This window comes from Oncorhynchus masou, chromosome 28 (assembly GCF_036934945.1).
Source record: "Oncorhynchus masou masou isolate Uvic2021 chromosome 28, UVic_Omas_1.1, whole genome shotgun sequence".
Lineage (NCBI taxonomy): Eukaryota > Metazoa > Chordata > Actinopteri > Salmoniformes > Salmonidae > Oncorhynchus > Oncorhynchus masou.
Window position 1 is genome coordinate 39271530 of NC_088239.1, and position 20531 is coordinate 39292060.

Genomic DNA, 20531 nt, shown 5'->3' on the forward strand with positions numbered 1-20531 from the left:
CACTGCTGCTACTCTCTGTTTATCTTATATGCATAGTCACTTTAACTATACATTCATGTACATACTACCTAAATTGGCCCGACCATCCAGTGCTCCCGCACACTTGCTAACCGGGCTATCTGCATTGTGTCCCACCACCCTCCAACCCCTCTTTTTACACTTCTGCTACTCTCTGTTCATCAAATATGCACTTTAATGATACCTACATGTACATTCTACCTCAATAAGCCTGACTAACAGGTGTCTGTATATAGCCTTGATACTCTTTTTTCAAATGTCTTTCTACTGTTGTTATATTTCTTTACTTACCTACACACACCTTTTCTTTTTCTTTTCTTTCTCCGCACCATTGGTTAGAGCCTGTAAGTAAGCATTTCACTGTAATGTCGACACCTGTTGTATTCGGCGTACGTGACAAATTAACTTTGATTTGATTAGTAAGATGACATTTTTGTGCATTGCAACATTTTAGCTACTGTTAGCTTACGGGTGAAACAGTGTCCGAGACAGTCCAAAAGAAGTGTCAGACTTAGCTAGCGAAGGTAGCTAGGTAACCAAAACATCATATTTTTTTTGTTTACATTTAGTTATATTGTGCGACAACACTTCAGTGAGTTAGCTTAGCGAGCATGGTAATGATACTAACGTTAGCTAACTAACATTACCACAGACAGAGATATTACCACAGAAAATGGCTCGCTGTCTAACAGTCGTTAGCTAACGCTCAAGCTAACATTAGCTACCTACCTTTTATGATAGGACAACCTATTTAACCTGAATGACCATGAAATTCATCATTTGTAATGTTTGTTACTTGCTGTTTTCAGTCAGCCAAAACACCTTTTGTCTGTCAAAATAACATTAGCCAATTTCCACTCAGTCAGTCACTCAGTAGCACTAGAACTGGAAGACTTTCTCACGTTCCGGTGGACTTCATGCGCTGGTGGCGGGAGAATTAACCCATTGGCTGGGTCAAATATTAACTTCATGCGACGAGCAATCCCGGATCCGGGATCCTATTTATAGCCTCAAGCTCATTAGCATAACGCAACGTTAACTTTTCATGAAAATCGCAAAATTAAATGAAATAAATATATTTGCCCTCAAGCTTAGACTTTTGTTAACAACACTGTCATCTCAGATTTTCAAAATATGCTTTTCAACCATAGCTAAACAAGCATTTGTGTAAGAGTATTGATAGCTAGCATAGCTATATTTTAGCACAAAAACAAGAAGCATTCAAATAAAATCATTTACCTTTGCCAGATGTTTTCAACATTTTCACAAAAATTCTGTGAAAAGCATTCAAATAAAATCATTTACCTTTGAAAAACTTCAGATGTTTTCAATGAGGAGACTCTCAGTTAGATAGCAAATGTTCAGTTTTTCAAAATATTATTTGTGTAGGAGAAATCGCTCCGTTTTGTTCACGTTTGGCTACCAAAAAAACCTGTATTCACCAAAACGCCAAACTTTTTTCCAAATTAACTCCATAATATCGACTGAAACATGGCAAACGTTGTTTAGAATCAATCCTCAAGGTGTTTTTCACATATTCATAAAATCGTTTGTAAAGTCTGAATCACATGGAAAAATACTTGCAGCTGAAGTTTACGCACCAATTTTGACGCAGGACACCGGGCGGACACCTGTAAATGTGCTCATGGTTTTCCAATGATATGCCTTTCACAATGCTGCATTGGGGAAACGCAAAATTGTAGCATTTGTTCACAGCCATATAAGGAGACATTGGAAAACAGCGCTAAATATTTTGCTCATTTCCTGTTTGAAGTTTCATCTTGGTTTCGCCTGTAGCATCAGTTCTGTGGCACTCACAGATAATATCTTTGCAGTTTTGGAAAGTCATTTTTCAAAGCTGTCAAATATGCATAGTCGAGCATCTTTTCGTGACAAAATATCTTGTTTAAAACGGGAACGTTTTTTTATCCAAAAATGAAATACTGCCCCTAGAGTTCCAAGAGGTTAATAGCCCAACCTTAATAACCCTCCACCAACAACCCAACCTTGCTGTACGTACAGAAAACAACCCAACTATTGACCCAATGCCTGCAACCCAGCAATTCGGTCATCCAAACAACCTAACATTTTTTATAGTGTAATTTACATCTCAAAGCCATTCACGCAAGAAGCCTTGACCTGTCTGGTGCACATATATTTCTCTGTCCTCAGATTGATTGAAGGCCTCAATCTGTTTTTTTGCCTTGTAACTGATTGCTTCTAGAAAGAGAGAAGGAACAACACATGATCAAGATGAGCTAGCTACTAGTTTAAATCAATGAAAGATCTAATGGTTGCAACTAATGAATGTATGGGCTATGTTTGAGAATAATACATGCATTTGTTTACCTTATTACTCTTGAAGACGATGCCCTCATTTTATCACTCAAAAAGTGTTATGAGTGAGTGCACCACAAACATATTTCCAGGGTGTTGATGCATCCTCCTCCCAGTACTACTTTAGCTGTTGGGCTAGCTAACATAGTACTGAACTGGGAAACTAGCATATCGACATACATATTGGTATTAAAAGACAGCAACGTATTCACCTAAAAATATAAGTGTTTAGGCAAGTTATTAGTTAGCTAGCTACCTATCACATGAATTATGGAAAGAATATGATATCTAACGTTAGCTGCTAAGTGCTAGCCAGTCAGTCAGTGAAGCTGACAGCTGGTATCAACAAAATGTGTTTCACTCTATTCCAGTGAGAGGTTGTGGTCCTGCCACCACACTGCCAGTTCTCTGACCTCTTCTCTGTAGGTTGTCTCGTCGTCGGTGATCAGGTCTACCTGAGCTGTAGTCAATTAACAGCATTACATAGGTGTTCCTCTTCTCCAGGTGGAAAAGAGCACTGTGTAGTGCAATAGAGATGTAATCATCTGTAGATCTGTCGGGTATGTATGCGAATTAGAGTGGGTCCCAGGGTGTCTGGGATGATTGTGATGATATGAGCCATGACCAGCCTTTCAAGGCATTTCATGGCTACAGATGTGAGTGCTACAGGGTGATAGTCATTTGGACAGGTTATCTTGGCATTCTTGGGCCCAGGGACTATGGTGGTCTGCTTGAAACATTTAGATATTGATGGTTCGATGGAGGGCGTAGTGAGATTTCTTTTCAGCGTCCAGCTCCTTGAAAGCGGCAGCTCTAGCCTTTAGCTCAGAGTGGATGTCGCCTGTAATCCATGGCTTCTGGTTGGGATATGCATTGTATGATCATTGTGGGGACTAAGTCTGTGCACTTAATAAGAAATCCAGTGACTGATGTGGTAAACTCCTTAATGAAACCTCCTCGGATGAAACCCGGAACATATTCCAGTCTGTGCTAGCAAAACAGTCCCTAGCTAGCATCCGCTTCATTGAATCATTTTATATGGTTGAAATAGCACCATTCGTCATGCACTGTAATTTACAACTTGATAAATAGCTACTGAAAAGAGCTCCAGTTGAAGTCTGAAGTTTACATACACCTTAGCCAAATACATTTAAACTCATTTTTTCACAATTCCTGACATTTAATCCGAGTAAGAATTCCCCGTCTTAGGTCAGTTAGGATCACCACTTTATTTTAAGAATGTGAAATGTCAGAATAATAGTAGACAGAATGATTTATTTTAGATTTGATTTCTTTCATCCAGTGGGTTAGAAGTTTACATACATTCAATTCGTATTTGGTAGCATTGCCTTTAAATTGTGTAACTTGGGTCAACATTTTGGGTAACCTTCCACAAGCCTCCCACAATAAGTTGGGTGAATTTTGGCCCATTCCTCCTGGCAGAGCTGGTGTAACCGAGTCAGGTTTGTAGGCCTCCTTGCTTGCACACGCCTTTTCAGTTCTGACCACAAAGGTTTCTATAGGATTGAGGTCAGGGCTTTGTGATGGCCACTCCAATGCCTTGACTTTGATGTCCTTAGGCCACTTTGTAAGTATGCTTGGGGTCATTGTCTATTTAGAAGACCCATTTGCAACCAAACTTTAACTTCCTGTCACACTGTCTGATTCCTTGCTTAGGAAGGCCACCAAAAATTCAGAAATTTCCATCCCCAACTACAACATTTTCCTACATGAGTGACGCTGGTGGCATTACCCGTATGGTTGATGAGGATCTCCGTATTGCAAATGTACGGTCCCTTACTAGACGTCTGTGAGTGTAATTAAAATAGGCCGACGGCCTTAGGTCGTTCCCCAGGGCCAGATCTTCCGGGAAGTCATCAAAATAAAGTATCTTGGAAATTTGATGGCTAGGTACATAAAACTACAGTGTAAGGAAAAAAAGAACCAGCCATGTATCTATTGTATTTTACAAGAAATAATTAAATGTCCGTTTGGTGATGGTTAAAGAAAAACAAATTCTCCCAAAGTTATAGATCCAGTTGCGGCGTGTTCAGACAAATCCATTAACTTCTTATGGTATAGGGGATGGTTGCGTCCCACTTGGGCTAAAAACAGTGAAAATAAAGCATGGAAAATAAAAAAAAATATATAAAAATCAAACTTTCATTAAATGTAAATTTAAATGTAAGATACTCAATTAAAGCTACACTTGTTGTGAATCCAGCCAAAATGTCAGATTATAAAAAGTATTTTTGGCAAAAGCATAAGAAGCTATTTTCTGATGATAGCCCAATAGTAAACAAAGAGGGTAGCATATTTCAAACCTGCAAGCGCTACACAAAATGCAGAAAAAAAATATAAAACATGCATTACCTTTGACGAGCTTCTTTTGTTGGCACTCCAATATGTCCCATAAACATCACAATTGGTCCTTTTGTTCAATTAATTCCGTCCATATATATCCAAATGTCCATTTATTTGACGCGGTTGATCCAGAAAAAAAACAGCTTCCAAAATAAGAAGTCACTACAAAATATTTCAACTTTGCCAAAATATTTCAAACTACTTTTGTAATACAACTTTTGGTATTTTTAAACGTTAATAATCAATCAAATTGTAGATGGGTCTACCTGTATTCAATACAGGAAGACAACAAACCATGCTACTTTTCACGTCTTGCGCACTCTCAACAGTGTTACCCAGTTCCTAGATGGCCTACTTCTTCATTGCACAAACGAATAACCTCAATCAAATTCCAAAGACTGGTGACATCCAGTGGAAGCTGTAGGAACTGAAGACAGGTTCCTAAGAAATATAATTTGCCAATGAGAACTCAGTGGACAGACAGAGACCAAAAATATAAAAATTCTGAACGGTTAGTCCTCTGGGTTTTGCCTGCTACATAAGTTCTGTTATACTCACATACATGATTCAAACAGTTTTAGAAACTTCAGAGTGCTTTCTATCCAAATATACTAATAATATGCATATTTATATTCTTGGCATGAGTAGCAGGAAGTTGAAATTGGGCATGCCATTTATCCAAAAGTGAAAATGTCATTTGGACAGGTTATCTTGGCATTCTTGATTTTCTGAACTCACACACAAACAGTCAATGGGGAGTGACAGTGTGAGGCTTACAGACACACAGAAAAAGTTACCTGCGTTTGAATGATCAAAGAACCGTCAGACCTAGAGCTCCGAAGCTTTATATACATGTTCTAAAGCTTAAGTCGATAGTGCACGGTGAGTTATGTGGCTCTAGAAGGTTCTCCGGTCGAGAAACAACCTTGTCTGTTTGCAATGACTTCAATAAATTTTGAACATCGCAAAAATGACGACATTTAAAAAAGTCCCAGAATCGCAAGACTAGGTACATTGAAACCGCCTCGGCCCATAGAGACGGATCCTAAAGTTTCTGCTCTTTCAGGGACCCCGTAGCAACACCTGGACAAAGTGCATTTTCAGCACTAATTAACGTCTCTGCTCCGGCTCCGAATGACCTATCGAGCCGAAACTCAGGATTCGGGGTCGCCTCAGCTATGCCTACACATAATGTTAGAACTGGACCCACAGCTAGAACGTAACTACGTGTTTTAAGTTTTTATTATGGTTTAAACAGAAGGCACTGTGAATTTTGGGCCTGTTCTGAAATATGTGATAGTTGGCTTCTAAATGTGTTGGACAAAGTGTGTTTTGTGTCAGTATGTATCAGTTTGATGTCAGAATAATATCTTATTGACTGATGGACGCTGACTTGATGGCTGACTTTTGTCCGTTTACAATTAGTTTAAACAGTGATGAACCATCAACATATGGACTGAAATCAACACTTAAAAGTGTGGCATCATCGTAGTCTTTAGGCCGTGCCGAGTTCAAGGAAACCGTAGCTCGCTCTGTCTTACCACAGCGACTGTGCAAATGAAGCCTGACTTGTAATGATTTAATGATGCTTTGGACATAATTGCAGCCTCTGGGTCACACAGAGACACACCGTTTTCGATGGGCTCATCGTGGGGGTGTTGGGGTGGACAAGCCACAGAGTTATTCTAGCTGCATGCACCGGTTCATGTAGTCTGACACATGCAAGTTTCTCCCTAAGGATAACATGGGTTTACAGGTTATGCTCTAACTCTGCTTCTGTGCAGGCCATTTTCAAAATTCCCTTTACCACATGTTCAGGGTCACCTGTAACTCTAAGATAGGAAGGGTGACAATTCAATATTTTCATGTTGATATCTGTATAGGAGAAGTGTGAACTTTACCATCAAATAGTGCTGAAATCCCCAAACATGAGGCTTAAATCATGACAGAAAGGGAAATAAATGGCATCAGCATAGTCCCTAGGCCGTTCCAAGTTCATCGAAATAGCCCAGTTGACCGTAGTTCGCTCGGTCTGACCGCAGCGACTGAAGCCTGACCTAAATTTCAGGTGCTTTTTGGTGACAGCTGCAGAACCGTTAAGGCTAGAAGCATAATTCAACCCGAGGAACGTTCCTAAGGTCCTCCCGATCTATACAAGCCTCACCTTGACCATCTGGAATTAACCCTTAACAGTGAAAACAGTTTACAATGACATCTCCCCCTATAGGAATAAATTGCCTGCTCCCCTAACTTCAACCTGAAGCCTATGTGGGTTATGATTGCCCTATCAAACTATCTTCGATGAGAATCCATCAGGCCACTATGAGGATTACCTGTGTTGATTCTAAGCTTCCTGGAGCAACCCAGAAGTGGTTAAATTTACCCTAATAATGGTTTTGATTTTACAAACTGCAGTTAGGTTTAAATACTGCATTCAACCCTCTGTAAATCAGTCAGTTCTTAACGTAAAGACTTGAAACTCAGGATTCTGTAAAAACCTACCCCAATGACGATATGTGTCTACTTTCAGCTTCCTGTGACAACAGGAAGTGCCTTAAATTGGTGCCATATGGACTCTTTTGAAGGTGTAAAAAAGGTCACATCTTTACAAAATGTCATTTGTGTAATTATGCAACCCTCATGAACTGAAAATCTGTCATTTCTCCCATAAGATGTACAAGAAAAAACTCACACACACAAACAGCCAGTGTTGGGCTTACAGACACACAGAAGATACCAAAAGATACCGACGTTCTCACAATCAAAGAACCGTCAGACCACAAGCTCTGAAACTTTAGAAACCTGTTCTAGAGCTTAAGTCGGTAGTGCACAGTGAGTTATATGGCTCTAGGAGGGTCTCAGGCCGATAAACAGCTTTGTCCATTTGCAATGAGTTCAATTAATTTTGAATATCGCGAAAATGACGAGCGATGGAGAGGACCCACTATCACTGCTCGGCCATCCAGAGTTCAACGGGCCAGACAATGGGCATTTCTGCAGTATATTAGAGCATCAAATTCATGATGGTAAATGCCCATTGTAAAACATTGCAAATACACAGTACATTTTCAATGTATTTAATGAGGGATTTGCCATCACCAAATGGACAGGCTGAAATCAACATCAACGAGGGATGGAGAGGAACCACTATCACTGCTAGGCCATCCCGAGTTCAAAGAGCCAGTCAATTAGGCATTTGTGCAGTATATTAGAGCATGTCAAATTTGTGATGGTAAATGCCCATTGTAAGACATTGCAAATGGACAGCCGTACACCTGGTAATCTGAAGGGGTTACCAGGAGCATATTTTTAAAATGTTTTTAATGCCTTTAGGGTGGTGCAAGGGGTCCATGGCCGGGTAGGGAGCACCCCCCCACCCGTGCCTATCCATTTTAAAAAATGACATAAATTTGTCAATTTTCAATGTATTTAATGAGGGATTTCCATCACCAAATGGACAGGCTGAAATCAACATCAATGGGAAATTCTTACTTCCTATGACGTCCTATGATCAAACATGGCAAATAGACCTTTGAGGTTGATTCAGGGCTTAACATAGTGATATATATATATATATATATATATATATAATATGTTCAGGACATTTCTTATGCCATTTGGACATGGTTCACTGACTTTTGGGTTCGGAAGCCGATTTTCTACGATCATATATGGCAAATGGACATAACATCCTAATTTGGTACTTTCAACACTTATGTATGCCATTTGGACATGGTTCACTGACTTTGGGGTTCAGAAGCCGACTTCCTATGATCATATGGCAAATGGACATAACATCCTGATTTGGTCATTTCAATACTTATGTATGGCATTTGGACATTTCTTATGCCATTTAGCCATTGTTCACTGACTTTTAGGTTATGAAACCGACTTCCTGTGGTCATATATTGCAAATGGACAAAACATAGGCCTTACGGACAAACTCAATAAAATAAGACAAATGTATGTTCATACGGTTATTACATATGTATAATTGACACACAAAAAACTGTTCCAAAAAGCACTTTTTTGGAGGTTTTATCATTTTTTTTATTTTATTATTATTATTATTTTTTTCACCCAAGGGAGCAACTTAGTGACCATTTGCCATATGAAAATCTACGGTGGAGTGCGCTCGCCATCTTTCGGGTTTTTTGAGGTATGACACTTGGCACTTACCATGTTCCACTTGCAATATGGTTTTGATGTACTGCCGTCCATTTGTGTAGTATATGCGATAGTGTGTTGGGTTCGCCCAATGCATAAAGTTGCCATTCATTTTTGTTCATTTCATGGGGTTCTTCCCTTACCGAAAAAATACCACTGCCAAAGGGGGCGGAGTTGCAATCTACTGCAAAGATAGCCTGCAGAGTTCTGTCATACAAGCCAGGACTGTGCCCAAATGTCACTCTTGCTGCTGGTGATTATCTGATCCACCTCTACATAGACGACACCATTCTGTATACATATGGCCCTTGTTTAGACACCGTGTTAACCTCTTGAAACTCTGGGGGCGCAATTTCATTTTTGGATGAAAAACGTTCCCGTTTTAAACAAGATATTTTGTCACAAAAAGATGCTCGACTATGCATATAATTGATAGCTTTGGAAAGAAAACACTCACACACAATTTTCCAGAACTGCAAAGATATTGTCTGTGGGTGCCCTAGAACGCGAGCTACAGGCAAAACCAAGATGAAACGGCAACCAGGAAATCAGCAGGATTTTTGAGGCTCCGTTTTCCATTGTCTCCTTATATGGCTGTGAATGCGAGAGGAATGAGCCTGCCCTTTCTGTCGTTTCCCCAAGGTGTCTGCAGCATTGTGATGTATTTGTAGGCATATCATTGGAAGATTGACCATAAGAGACTACATTTTCCAGGTGTCCGCCCGGTGTCCTCCGTCGAAATTGGTGCGTCTTTTTCAGCTGCTGGTATTTTTCCATGCGATTCTGAGGGGAAAGCAGGCTTCCACGAACTGCATATCAATGAAGAGATATGTGAAAAAACACCTTGAGGATTGATTCTAAACAACGTTTAAAATAAAATGCACATTAATTACTTAAAAATCATACAATGGGATTTTCTGGATTTTTGTTTTAGATTCCGTCTCTCACAGTTGTACCTATGATAAAAAATTACAGACCTCTACATGCTTTGTAAGTAGAGAAACCTGCAAAATCGGCAGTGTATCAAATACTTGTTCTCCCCACTGTATAGAGGGATGAAAGAACCTGCATTTATCAGGATATTTTTTGTGTTTATTTGTTGGCTTTATGTAGTTTTACTTAGTTGACAATGGAAGTTTTAAAAGCCTACTGCTAGATTGGCCGAGGCTATCTCTTATTTATTTAGCCGCCAATGGCTCACAGTGTATCAATGTGTCCATATGGTAGAGGCTGGTGCTCTCCATTTGTGGCATTTTAACCTTTAGATTTTCATCATTTGTATTACGATTTGCATTCTCAACCATGTGACAATGATTTTGAATAACAAAACGGTTATTATTTATATGAAACTGTTCCCCGAAAATGCGCATATGAAAATCATATCTGGCACGCAGATGGGTAGAAATGGTAGGATAAATTGTAAGCTTCCCCAAACATGAAACTCAAATTTTAAACTTATGTGCCTCTGAAAAGACCGTTGTGAACAGAGTTCAAATGTCTTTGTACTTCATAATTACAATGGAGAGAGATAAAGAGAGGGATGTTGTAACGAAGACTATTAAAACTGAGGACAAATGGACAAAAATGGGAGAAAAGCATTCACCTCTATCCAGCACCAGCGGGAGGAAAGCACCACTCACTGGGCTGATCCCAGCACTGTGTTGTTTGCTATGGGCAGGAGCAGGCCTTTGACATGGGCAGGAGCAGGCCTGCGAGCTGAGGGTGAGAGAATGCCATGCTACTTATTACATATTTTTTCCATTCCCTTTTCGACAAGTTTAGAATTGTAAACTGGTAGAAAACAGAAGTGAAGAACTAATTGCGAGCACTGCTCCAGTTTTATTTAACTTGGCAAGTCAGTTAAAAACAAATTCTTATTTACAATGATAGCCGACTGGGGACCAGTGGGTTAACTGCCTTGTTCAGGGGCAGAACAAAATATTTTTTACCTTGTCAGCTCAAGGATTCAATCCAGCAACCTTTCAGTTACTGGCCCAACTCTCCAACCACTAGGCTACCTGCCCCCCAGATCACTTGATATCCACCACAAGTGGGAGAGAATAGGAAAGGGAGAGAGAGAGGGGAGAGGGACAGAGAAGTAGAGAGAGACGTGACTCAACACAAACTTAACTGTCTATTGTACAGCAGAGCATGTGTCTGACTGAAATCCCCACAACTGAATAGATAAGAGCATATCATGAGTGCACCTTTTACAAAACAGAGCTGAGAGCTCTCCATGCAGAATGTGCCCCATCTATAAATATTCCATGATTTTTTTCCCATTCCCTACCCAAAAAACATCATCATTTATGTCAATAATTGTATGTTTTCTTTTACTGCAACACAAATTACAGTTTTACCATTTAACAACCAGGGGGTGCTGCAGCACCTTCAACACCCATACTTACTGTGGCTATGCAACATTGAGTCAACATCAGCCAATACTTGTAAAAATGTAAATTCTGGAAAAAGTATACCTATACAACTGCGGTCCTTCCGCGATGTTATGAAACTCATACATTTAATAAAAAAATCTCTAGGATACATCCACCATCACTTTCCTCATTTGTGTTGCTCAACTCAGTGCGAATGCGCTTGTGCCATGTTGAATGCACCGAGCTGTCTGTATGAACTACTGGCACACAGCTCGGACACCCATGCATACCCCACAAGACATGCCATCAGAGGTCTCTTCAAAGTCCCCAAGTCCAGAACAGACTATGGGAGGTGCACAGTACTATATCTGTTATAATCTCCACCAGGCACAGCCAGAAGAGGACTGGCCACCCCTCATAGCCTGGTTCCTCTCTTGGCTTCTTCCTAGGTTTTGGCCTTTCTAGGGAGTTTTTCCTAGCCACCGTGCTTCTACACCTGCATTGCTTGTTGTTTGGGGTTTTAGGCTAGGTTTCTGTAAGGCACTTTGAGATATCAGCTAATGTAAGAAGGGCTATATAAATTTGATTTGATTTAGAGCAATGACTACATGGAACTCTATTCCACATAAAGTAACTGATGCAAGCAGTAAAATTTGATTTAAAAAAAGAGGTAAAAATACACCTTATGGAACAGCGGGGACTGTGAAGCAACACAAACATAGACCTAGATACATGCACACACACACAGGATAACATACACACAGGTACACATGGATTTTGTGTTGCACTGTAGATATGTGGTAGTAGAGTCGGGGCCAGAGGGCACACACGTAATGTCAATTCTGAAAACGTATACCTGTACTTATGTTCGACCTGTACAACTGCTGTCTGTTGTGAATGTATTATATTACCGCCTTCATTTTCCTGGACCCCAGGAAGAGTAGCTGTTGTCTACTAGCTTGCGTAGTACGTCAAAGCAACAATGTCTCCAGTTGAGCAACATAAATTATCCTTGCTTGGGGGGTGGAGTGTAGAGTCAGAGCCGCTCGCTTTGTTAAGCAGGTGTGTTGAGGGAACGTTTTCAAAGTGTTTGATGTTCAGGAGCTCTCCTCGATTGTGCCTTTCATCACCCCTTAATACCGAAAAGTTGTAAATCACAGGAGCTCTTTGGGAAAAAGAAGTCCATACGATGAGTTAAAATACCATCTGAAGTGTAGAGACCCATTACGGTTCTCTTTACTCCAACAATGAATCCTTGTTTTGTCTGGCAGGAAGACCGCTGGGGAGAAATCTCACCACAGAGTGATCCCGAGACAGTCTGTAGATGGGGTTTCCCATGTGAAAAGACTGCTACAATCATAAGGTTTCCCATGTGTCCAGGGAGGGTTGCTTTCACTCCTTCCACTCTGGCCACTAGCTGTTTGAGCAGGTTGTTGCTAATATCTTGTGACAATCATATTGATAGATGATGATTAATTAATTGATTAGGCCTCAAAAGCTGTCAAAAATGAGGTAATGAACAAAGCATTCCCATGTGTGAAGAGAGGAGTTTTTCCACTCTATGGTCCCACTTCATGATACCTTATATCAAACCCAATTGATAGTATCCATGTAAATGCAGTGTAATTACAGTATAGGTACACACTGCGGTACTGCATAACGTTTATCTATGTATGGTAAAATAGGACCAAATAACCAAGTATCACTGTTAGGTGGTTGTATGTGTCAGTGTGAATAAGTGTGCTTGTTCTTTTTAAGTATCACTAATTGGTCCTCTTTCTCTGTGTTTTTCTCAGGGGAGGAAAGGAGACGCTGGTCTCTCATCTGGAACAGCCGCTAAAGGAGAGAAGGTAAGCCCCCCCCCCTGCCCTTCTCCTAACTTCACCTTGACCAGCAAATAGTATACTTATCAAGTACAATAAAGTCATATTATATTCAAGTTTAGTCTAAGTTGAATCTAGGTTGTGTATTGACATGAAATGTATTTATATGTATTTGTTTGACTGTCTTTCAGGGAGACCCAGGCATTCTTGGCCAAGTTGGACTAATCGGCCAGGCTGGTCGAAAGGTAAGAGAGACTGACACTCACCTATTGTTTGCTTCATACCTCATTGCCTCTCATCCTCTACTACTTTCTCATCAGAAAGCCCATATAACTGGAGTCTCATTTTGTGAGCTGGAATGGGTCCCTCTCTATGTCAAGATGTGAGCTGCAATGTGGCCCAGACATGCAGACACGCACATTAATGCGCACACACACACACACACACACACACACACACACACACACACACACACACACACACACACACACACACACACACACACACACACACACACACACACACACACACACACACACACACACGTCTAGTACTCCAGATGCATACAAACACACGTTTGGACCAAGAAAGAATCATCTCTGCACAATGTGTGTCTGAGGTCATAACATCAGTCAGCCAAATATGCTAGAACATGACCATTAAAAAGACAGTTCGGTATGAGAGTCACTATTATATATCTTCTCTCTCCGCTGTTTTTCTCTCTCGCTCTCGCTCTCTCTGTGTGTGTGTGAGTCCCTTTTTGACCTGCAGGAGATTCTATTCTCTCTCTCCTCATGCGTTGTTGCTCTATAACAGGGGTGGTCAAACGTTTTGGCTTGAGGGCCACATCGGGATTTTGAAATTCAACGAAGGGCCGCATTTTTGGGGGGACCAATTGTTCGTTAAAATCCATTTGCGGGGGCCTCCCGAGAGAGTGAGCAGTCTAAGGCACTGCATCGCAGTTCTTGAGGCATAACAACAGACCTGGGTTCAATCCCAGGCTGTGTCACAACTGGCAGTGAATGGGAGACCCATGAGGTACTGACCCATGCCAGCAGTTCTGCTGTGCTCACCACTTCTACAATCTGTGTCAGCTGGGTCGGCTACAGTTTTGTTTGGAATGAAGAAGAGGGAGGGAGGAGGTTCATACTGTCAGCAGGAGGAGGGGGGCTCATGGTGGGGGGGGGACATACTGTTGTACGTCACTGGTGTCATAATGAGCAGGAAAGGCTTGACTGGGGTGATTCATACTTCTAGGAAATTGATCTCGGAACTTGGACAGAGGTTCTGTTGGATTGGATTTTCTCTGTGTGTGTGGAAGACTCTTCTCTGATGACAATGTAAACTACTACCCTTGACACATTATGAGTTTAGTAGAGTTAATCAATTTATTATGACACAGGCACACGTTGTCAAGGGATAATACATCAGACATATGCAACTTGTTTCAGGAAACTAGGCGAATGTCACACGTCACTACTTCACAGGAGAAGCATTTGAACATCAACATTTATTTTCTATCAAAATGTGTTTTTTGGCAGAAATGAATTCTGGAACATGTGAACTTTCATGTGCTTTAATAACAAGTTTGTACTGTATGCCATCTGTAAATACGAATACAATTGTTAAATGACGAGCTAAGTTGGTTTCGCCACGGAAAAAGACATGCCGCTAACCATGAATGGCTGAGATAATGGTTTTGGCTGGAATTAGTATTTGGTAGCATTGCCTTTAAATTGTTTAACTTGGGTCAAACTTTTCAGGTAGCCTTCCACAAGCTTCCCACAATAAGTTGACTGAATTTTGGCCCATTCCTCCTGACAGAGCTGGTGTAACTTTTCGCACCAAAGTAGGTTCATCTCTAGGAGACAGAACGCATCTCCTTCCTGAGCGGTATGATGGCTGCGTGGTCCCATGGTGTTTACACTTGCGTACTATTGTTTGTACAGATGAACATGGTACCTTTAGGCGTTTGGAAATAGCTCCCAAGGATGAACAAGACTTGTGGAGGTCTCCAATTTTGTTTCTGAGGTCTTGGCTGATTTCTTTTGATTTTCCCATGATGTTAAGCAAAGAGGCACAGGTACACTTCCAATTCACTCAAATGATGTCAATTAGCCTATCAGAAGCTTCTAAAACCATGACATCATTTTCTGGAATTTTACAAGCTGTTTAAAGGCACAGTCTACTTAGTGTATGTAAACGTCTGACCCACTGGAATTGTGATACAGTGAATGATAATTGAAATAATCTGTCTGCCTAAATATTGCTGTTACATTGCACACCCTTCATGTTTAGTCATAATTACGTAAAATTCTGGCAAATTAGTTTGCAATGAGCCAGGCAGCCCAAACTGTTGCATATACCCTGATTTTGTGCAATGAACGCAAGAGAAGTGACACAATTTCACCTGGATTGCTTTTAGCTAAATATGCAGGTTTAAAAATATATACTTCTGTGTCTTGATTTTAAGAAAGGCATTGATGTTTATGGTTAGGTACACGTTGGAGCAATGACAGTCTGTCACACCCTGGCCAGAGTTTACTTTGTATGTTTCTATGTTTTGGTTGGTCAGGGTGTGATCTGAGTGGGCATTCTATGTTGGATGTCAGTTTGTCTATTTCTATTTCTATTTCTGGCCTAATATGGTTCTCAATCAGGGGCAGGTGTTAGTCATTGTCTCTGATTGGGAACCATATTTAGGTAGCCTGGGTTTCACTGTGTGTTTGTGGGTGATTGTTCCTGTCTCTGTGTTTTGCACCAGATAGGGCTGTTTTCGGTTTTCGTGCGTTTGTTATTTTGTTAGTTTAATCGTGTATAGTTTCCTTATTAAATAAAATGAATCACAACTACGCTGCATTTTTGGTCCACTCCTCCTTCCCACAACGAAAGCCGTGACACAGTCCTTTTTCATGAATGCGCACCGCACCGATTATGTGCAACGCAGGACACGCTAGATAAACTAGTAATATCATCAACCATGTGTAGTTATAACTAGTGATTATGATTGATTGATTGATTTGTTTTTTATAAGATAAGTTTTTGCCAGCTAGCAACTTACCTTGGCTTCTTACTCCATTCGCGTATCAGGCAGGCTCCTCGTGAGGCAGGTGGTTAGAGCGTTGGACTAGTTAACCGTAAGGTTGCAAGATTGAATCCCTGAGCTGACAAGGCAGTTAACCCACCGTTCCTAGGCCGTCATTGAAAATAAGAATATTGACTTAACTGAATTAACTGACTTGCCTAGTTAAATAAAGTTGTAAAAGAAATAGAAAAAACAGGCAAAATCGGCGTCTAAAAATACAGATTTTCGATTGTTATGAAAACCTGAAATTGGCCCTAATTAATCGACCATTCCGATTAATTGGTCGACCTCTAATCCAAACGGCCTCACAAACACAGACCACGTGTCACCACGCCAGCCCAGAACCTCCACATCCAGATTCTTCGCCTGCGGGATTGTCTGAGGGGAGGGAGTACTGATTATTTATGTCCGTAATAATACCCATTTGTGGGGAAAACTCATTCTGATTTGCTGATTTGCCTATGCCGTCCCAGGCCAACCCATGGCTGTGCCCCTGCTTTATCATGTGATATCCATAGATTAAGACCTAATTTATTTATTTCATGAGAGTTATTGTTATTAATATTTCATGAGAGATCTTGGGAAGGTTGAAAACCAGGCAGGCAGCAGCGTTCTGGATACTTGCAGGGGTTTTATTTCACAATTGGTGAGCCCAGCCAACAGTAAGTTGCAGTAGTCCAGCCAGGAGAGGACAAGTGTCTGGATTAGGACCTGCACTGCTTTTTGTGTGAGGTAGGGTTATACTCTACAGATGTTGTAGAGCATGAACCTGCAGGAGCGAGTCATTGCTTTGATGGTTTCAGAGAACGACAGGGTGTTGTCCAGAGTTATGCCAAGGTGCTTTGCACTCTGGGAGTGCAACACTGTGGAGTTGTCAACAGTGATGTAGTGGTCTTTGAGTGGGCAGGCCTTCCCCAGGAGGAAGAGCACCTCTGTCTTGTCAAGGTTGAGATGTTGGGCCGACATCCAAGTTGAGATATCTGCCAGGTGCTCTGAGATGCATGTTGCTACCTGAGTGTCAGAAGGGGGGAAGAAGAAAAGTAGTTGAGTGTCATCTGAATAGCAATGATAGGAGAGACCATGTGAGGATATGTTGGCGCCGAGTGACTTGGAGAGAAGTGGAGAGTGTCTAGAACTGAGGCCTGAGGGACACCAGTAGTGAGAGTATGTGGTGCAGACTTAGATCCTCTCTACTTCACCTGGTAAGAGTGGCCCGCCAGGTCGGATGCAATCCAAAAGTGTGCAGAGACGCCCACCCCTGAGAGTGTAAGGAGGGGGATCTGATGGTTCAAGGTGTCGAAGGCAGCAGATAGATCTAGGAGGATGAGAATAGAGGAGAAAGAGTCAGCTTTGGCAGTGCAAAGGGCCTCTGTGATACAGAGAAGTGAGGAGGAGGAGAGGGGATGGGGTCAAGTAGGAAGATTGTCGGGCAGCCCGACCTCAGAAGTCATAGGATTTCATCGGGAGAGAGAGGGGAGAAAAGAGGTCAAGGCATAAGGTAATTATTTGTAAGTGAGACCAGTGGACTCAATAGGCTAAGGGTATGAGTAGCGGATGTCGTCAACCTTCTTTTGAAAGTGGTTGACAAAGTCGCCCGTAGAGGGAGGAGATGATAGGTCCTCCGGAGGTTTAATTTTCCTCAGCTGCCTGCAGCCCTGTTATGTGTTCTGTCAGCTCACAATGAGTCACTCAGCCACGGAGCAGGAGGGGAGGGCGGGAAGAAAGGAGACAATGTGAGTAATAGGATGCGGAAAGGGAAAAGTGTAGGGTCGAAGAGGCTGAATCAGGAGACAGGAGGGAGAAGGATTTAGCAGAAGGGAGATATGACAGAAGAGGAGCAGTTGGAGAAAGAGAGCGAATATTGTGTGACCATCTGGGTAGGGGCTGAGTGGTTAGGGTTGGAGGAAAGGGAGACCGAAAAGGAAACAAAGCAGTGATCAGAAACCTGGAGTGGGGTTGCAGTGAGATTTAGTAGGCGAGCAGCCTCTAGTAAAGATGAGGTCAAGCGTATTGCCTGTCTTGTGAGTTGGAAGGGATTGGGAAAGGGTGAGGTCAAAAGAGGCAAGTAGGGGAAAGAGAGAGTTCGAAAGAAATGAATCGAAGGCAGACATGGGGAGGTTGAAGTTGCCAAGTACAAAGAGTGGTGAGCCATCGGCAGGAAATGAGCTTATCAAGGTGTCATGCTCATTGAGGAACTCTCAATGTCAATGTCAATTTGCGAAGGTACAGGTTAGTCAAGGTCATTTGCAAAGTGAGTATGCATAGATAATAGACAGCGAGTAGCAGCAGTGTAAAAAGAAAGGGGGGGTCAATGTAAATAGTCCCGGTGGCCATTTGCTTAATTGTTCAGCAGTCTTATGGCTTGGGGGTAGAAGCTGTTAAGGAGCCTTTTTGGTGCTAGACTTGGTGCTCTGGTACCACTTGCCACGCGGTAGCAGAGAGAACAGTCTATGACTTCGGTGAATGGAGTCTTTGACAATTTTGAGGATCTAGAGACACATGCCAAAGCTTTTCAGTCCCCTGAGCGGGAAAAAGTGTTGTCCTGCCCTCTTCACAACTTTCTTGGTGTGTTTGGACCGTGATAGTTCGTTGGTGATGTCCCGCTTCACTACAGCCACGTCAATGCTAATGGGGGACTGTTTGGTCCACCTTTTCCTGTAGTCCACGGTCAGCTTCTTTGTCTTGCTTACATTGAGGGAGAGGTTGTTGTCCTGGCACCACACTGCCAGGTTTCTGACATTCTCATTGTTGTTGGTGATCACTTTTGTGTAGTTTACAAACTTAATGATGGTGAAGTCGTGCTTGGCCACGCAGTCGTGGGTGAACATGGAGTACAGGTGGGAACTATGCACCCACCCCTGAGGTGCCCCAATTTTAAGGATCAGCGTGGAAGATGTGTTGTTGCTTACCCTTACCACCTGGGGGCGTCCCATCAGGAAGTCCAGGCTCCATTTGCAGAGGGAGGTGTTTAGTCCCAGGGTCCTTAGCATAGTGATGAGCTTAATGGGCACTATGGTGTTGAACGCAGAGCTGCAGTCAATGAACAGCATTCTCACATAGGTGTGCCTTTTGTCCAGTTGGGAAAGGGCAGTGAGGAGTGCAATTGAGATTGCGTCATCTGTGGATGTGTTGGGGCAGTATGCAAATTGGAGTGGGTCTAGGGTTTCCGGCATGATAGTGTTGATGTCAACCATGACCAGCCTTTCAAAGCACTTCATGGCTACCGACGTGTAATACTTTTTTTTATTTGTTTTTTTATTTAACCTTTATTTAACTAGGCAAGTCAGTTAAGAACACATTCTTATTTTACAATGACGGCCTACCCCGACTAAACCCTCCCCTAACCCGGATGACACTGTGCCAATTATGAGCCACCCTATGGCACTCCCGGTTGTAATACAGCCTGGGATCGAACCAGGGTCTGTAGTGACGTCTCAAGCACTGGGATGCAGTGCCTTAGACTGCTGTGCCACTCAGGAGCCCATTTAGCGAGGTTACCTTCGCTTTCTTTGTCACAGGGACTATGGTGGCCTGTTTAAAACATGTAGGTATTACAGACTTGGTCAGGGAGAGGTTGAAGAACATTGCCAGTTGATCCGCGCATGATATGAGTACCCTACCTGGTAATCCATCTCGATTACCAGGATCGGTACTCATATCATGCACGGCTTTGTGAATATTGACCGGTATAAAGGTCTTTCTCAAATTGGCTACGGAGAGCGTGATCACACTGTCGCCCGGAACAGCTGGTGCTCCCATGCATGCTTCAGTGTTGCTTGCATCGATGCAAGTGCAAAAAAGCATTTAGCTTGTCTGGTAGAAGCGCCAGTAGGAGCGTCGCTTCTGGATGAGCATTTTCTTGTTTGCTTATGGCCTTTCAGTTTATTGAGTGCAGTCTTAGTGCCAGGATTGGTTTCTGGCATGAAATAAACGTCTGCGAATAATATAGATGAGAATTCTCTTGGTAAATATTGTGGTCTACAGGTTATCATAAGATATTCTACCTCAGGTGAGCAATACCACAAGACTTCTTTAATATTAGACATTGCGCACCAGCAGTTATTGACAAATAGACACACGCCCCCGCCCCTTGTCTTACCAGACATAGCTTCTCTGTCCTGCCGATGCACGGCGAAGCCAGCCAGCTCTTTATTATCCGCGTTGTCGTTAAGCCATGTCTCGGTGAAACATAAGATATGACAGTTTTTAATGTCCCATTGTTAGGATAGTCTTAATCGTAGATCGTCCAGTTTGTTTTCCAATGATTGCACGTGAGCCAATAATACGGAGAGTAGTGGTGGTTTACCTACTCATCTGCAAATTCTTCCAAGGGACTCCACCTCCTCCCCTTTTTCCTTCGTC

At 42.0% G+C, this 20531-nt stretch overlaps 1 protein-coding gene across 1 annotated transcript in view; it reads left to right on the forward strand.

Annotated features, from left to right (window-relative positions):
- Positions 1 to 20531, forward strand: part of col27a1a (collagen, type XXVII, alpha 1a) — a 260653-nt gene that overhangs the window by 44519 nt on the left and 195603 nt on the right. The window contains exons 6-7 of the mRNA XM_064941974.1: positions 13058 to 13111; positions 13276 to 13329. Coding sequence (XP_064798046.1) covers positions 13058 to 13111; positions 13276 to 13329 — 108 coding nt within the window. The remainder of the gene's footprint in view (positions 1 to 13057; positions 13112 to 13275; positions 13330 to 20531) is intronic.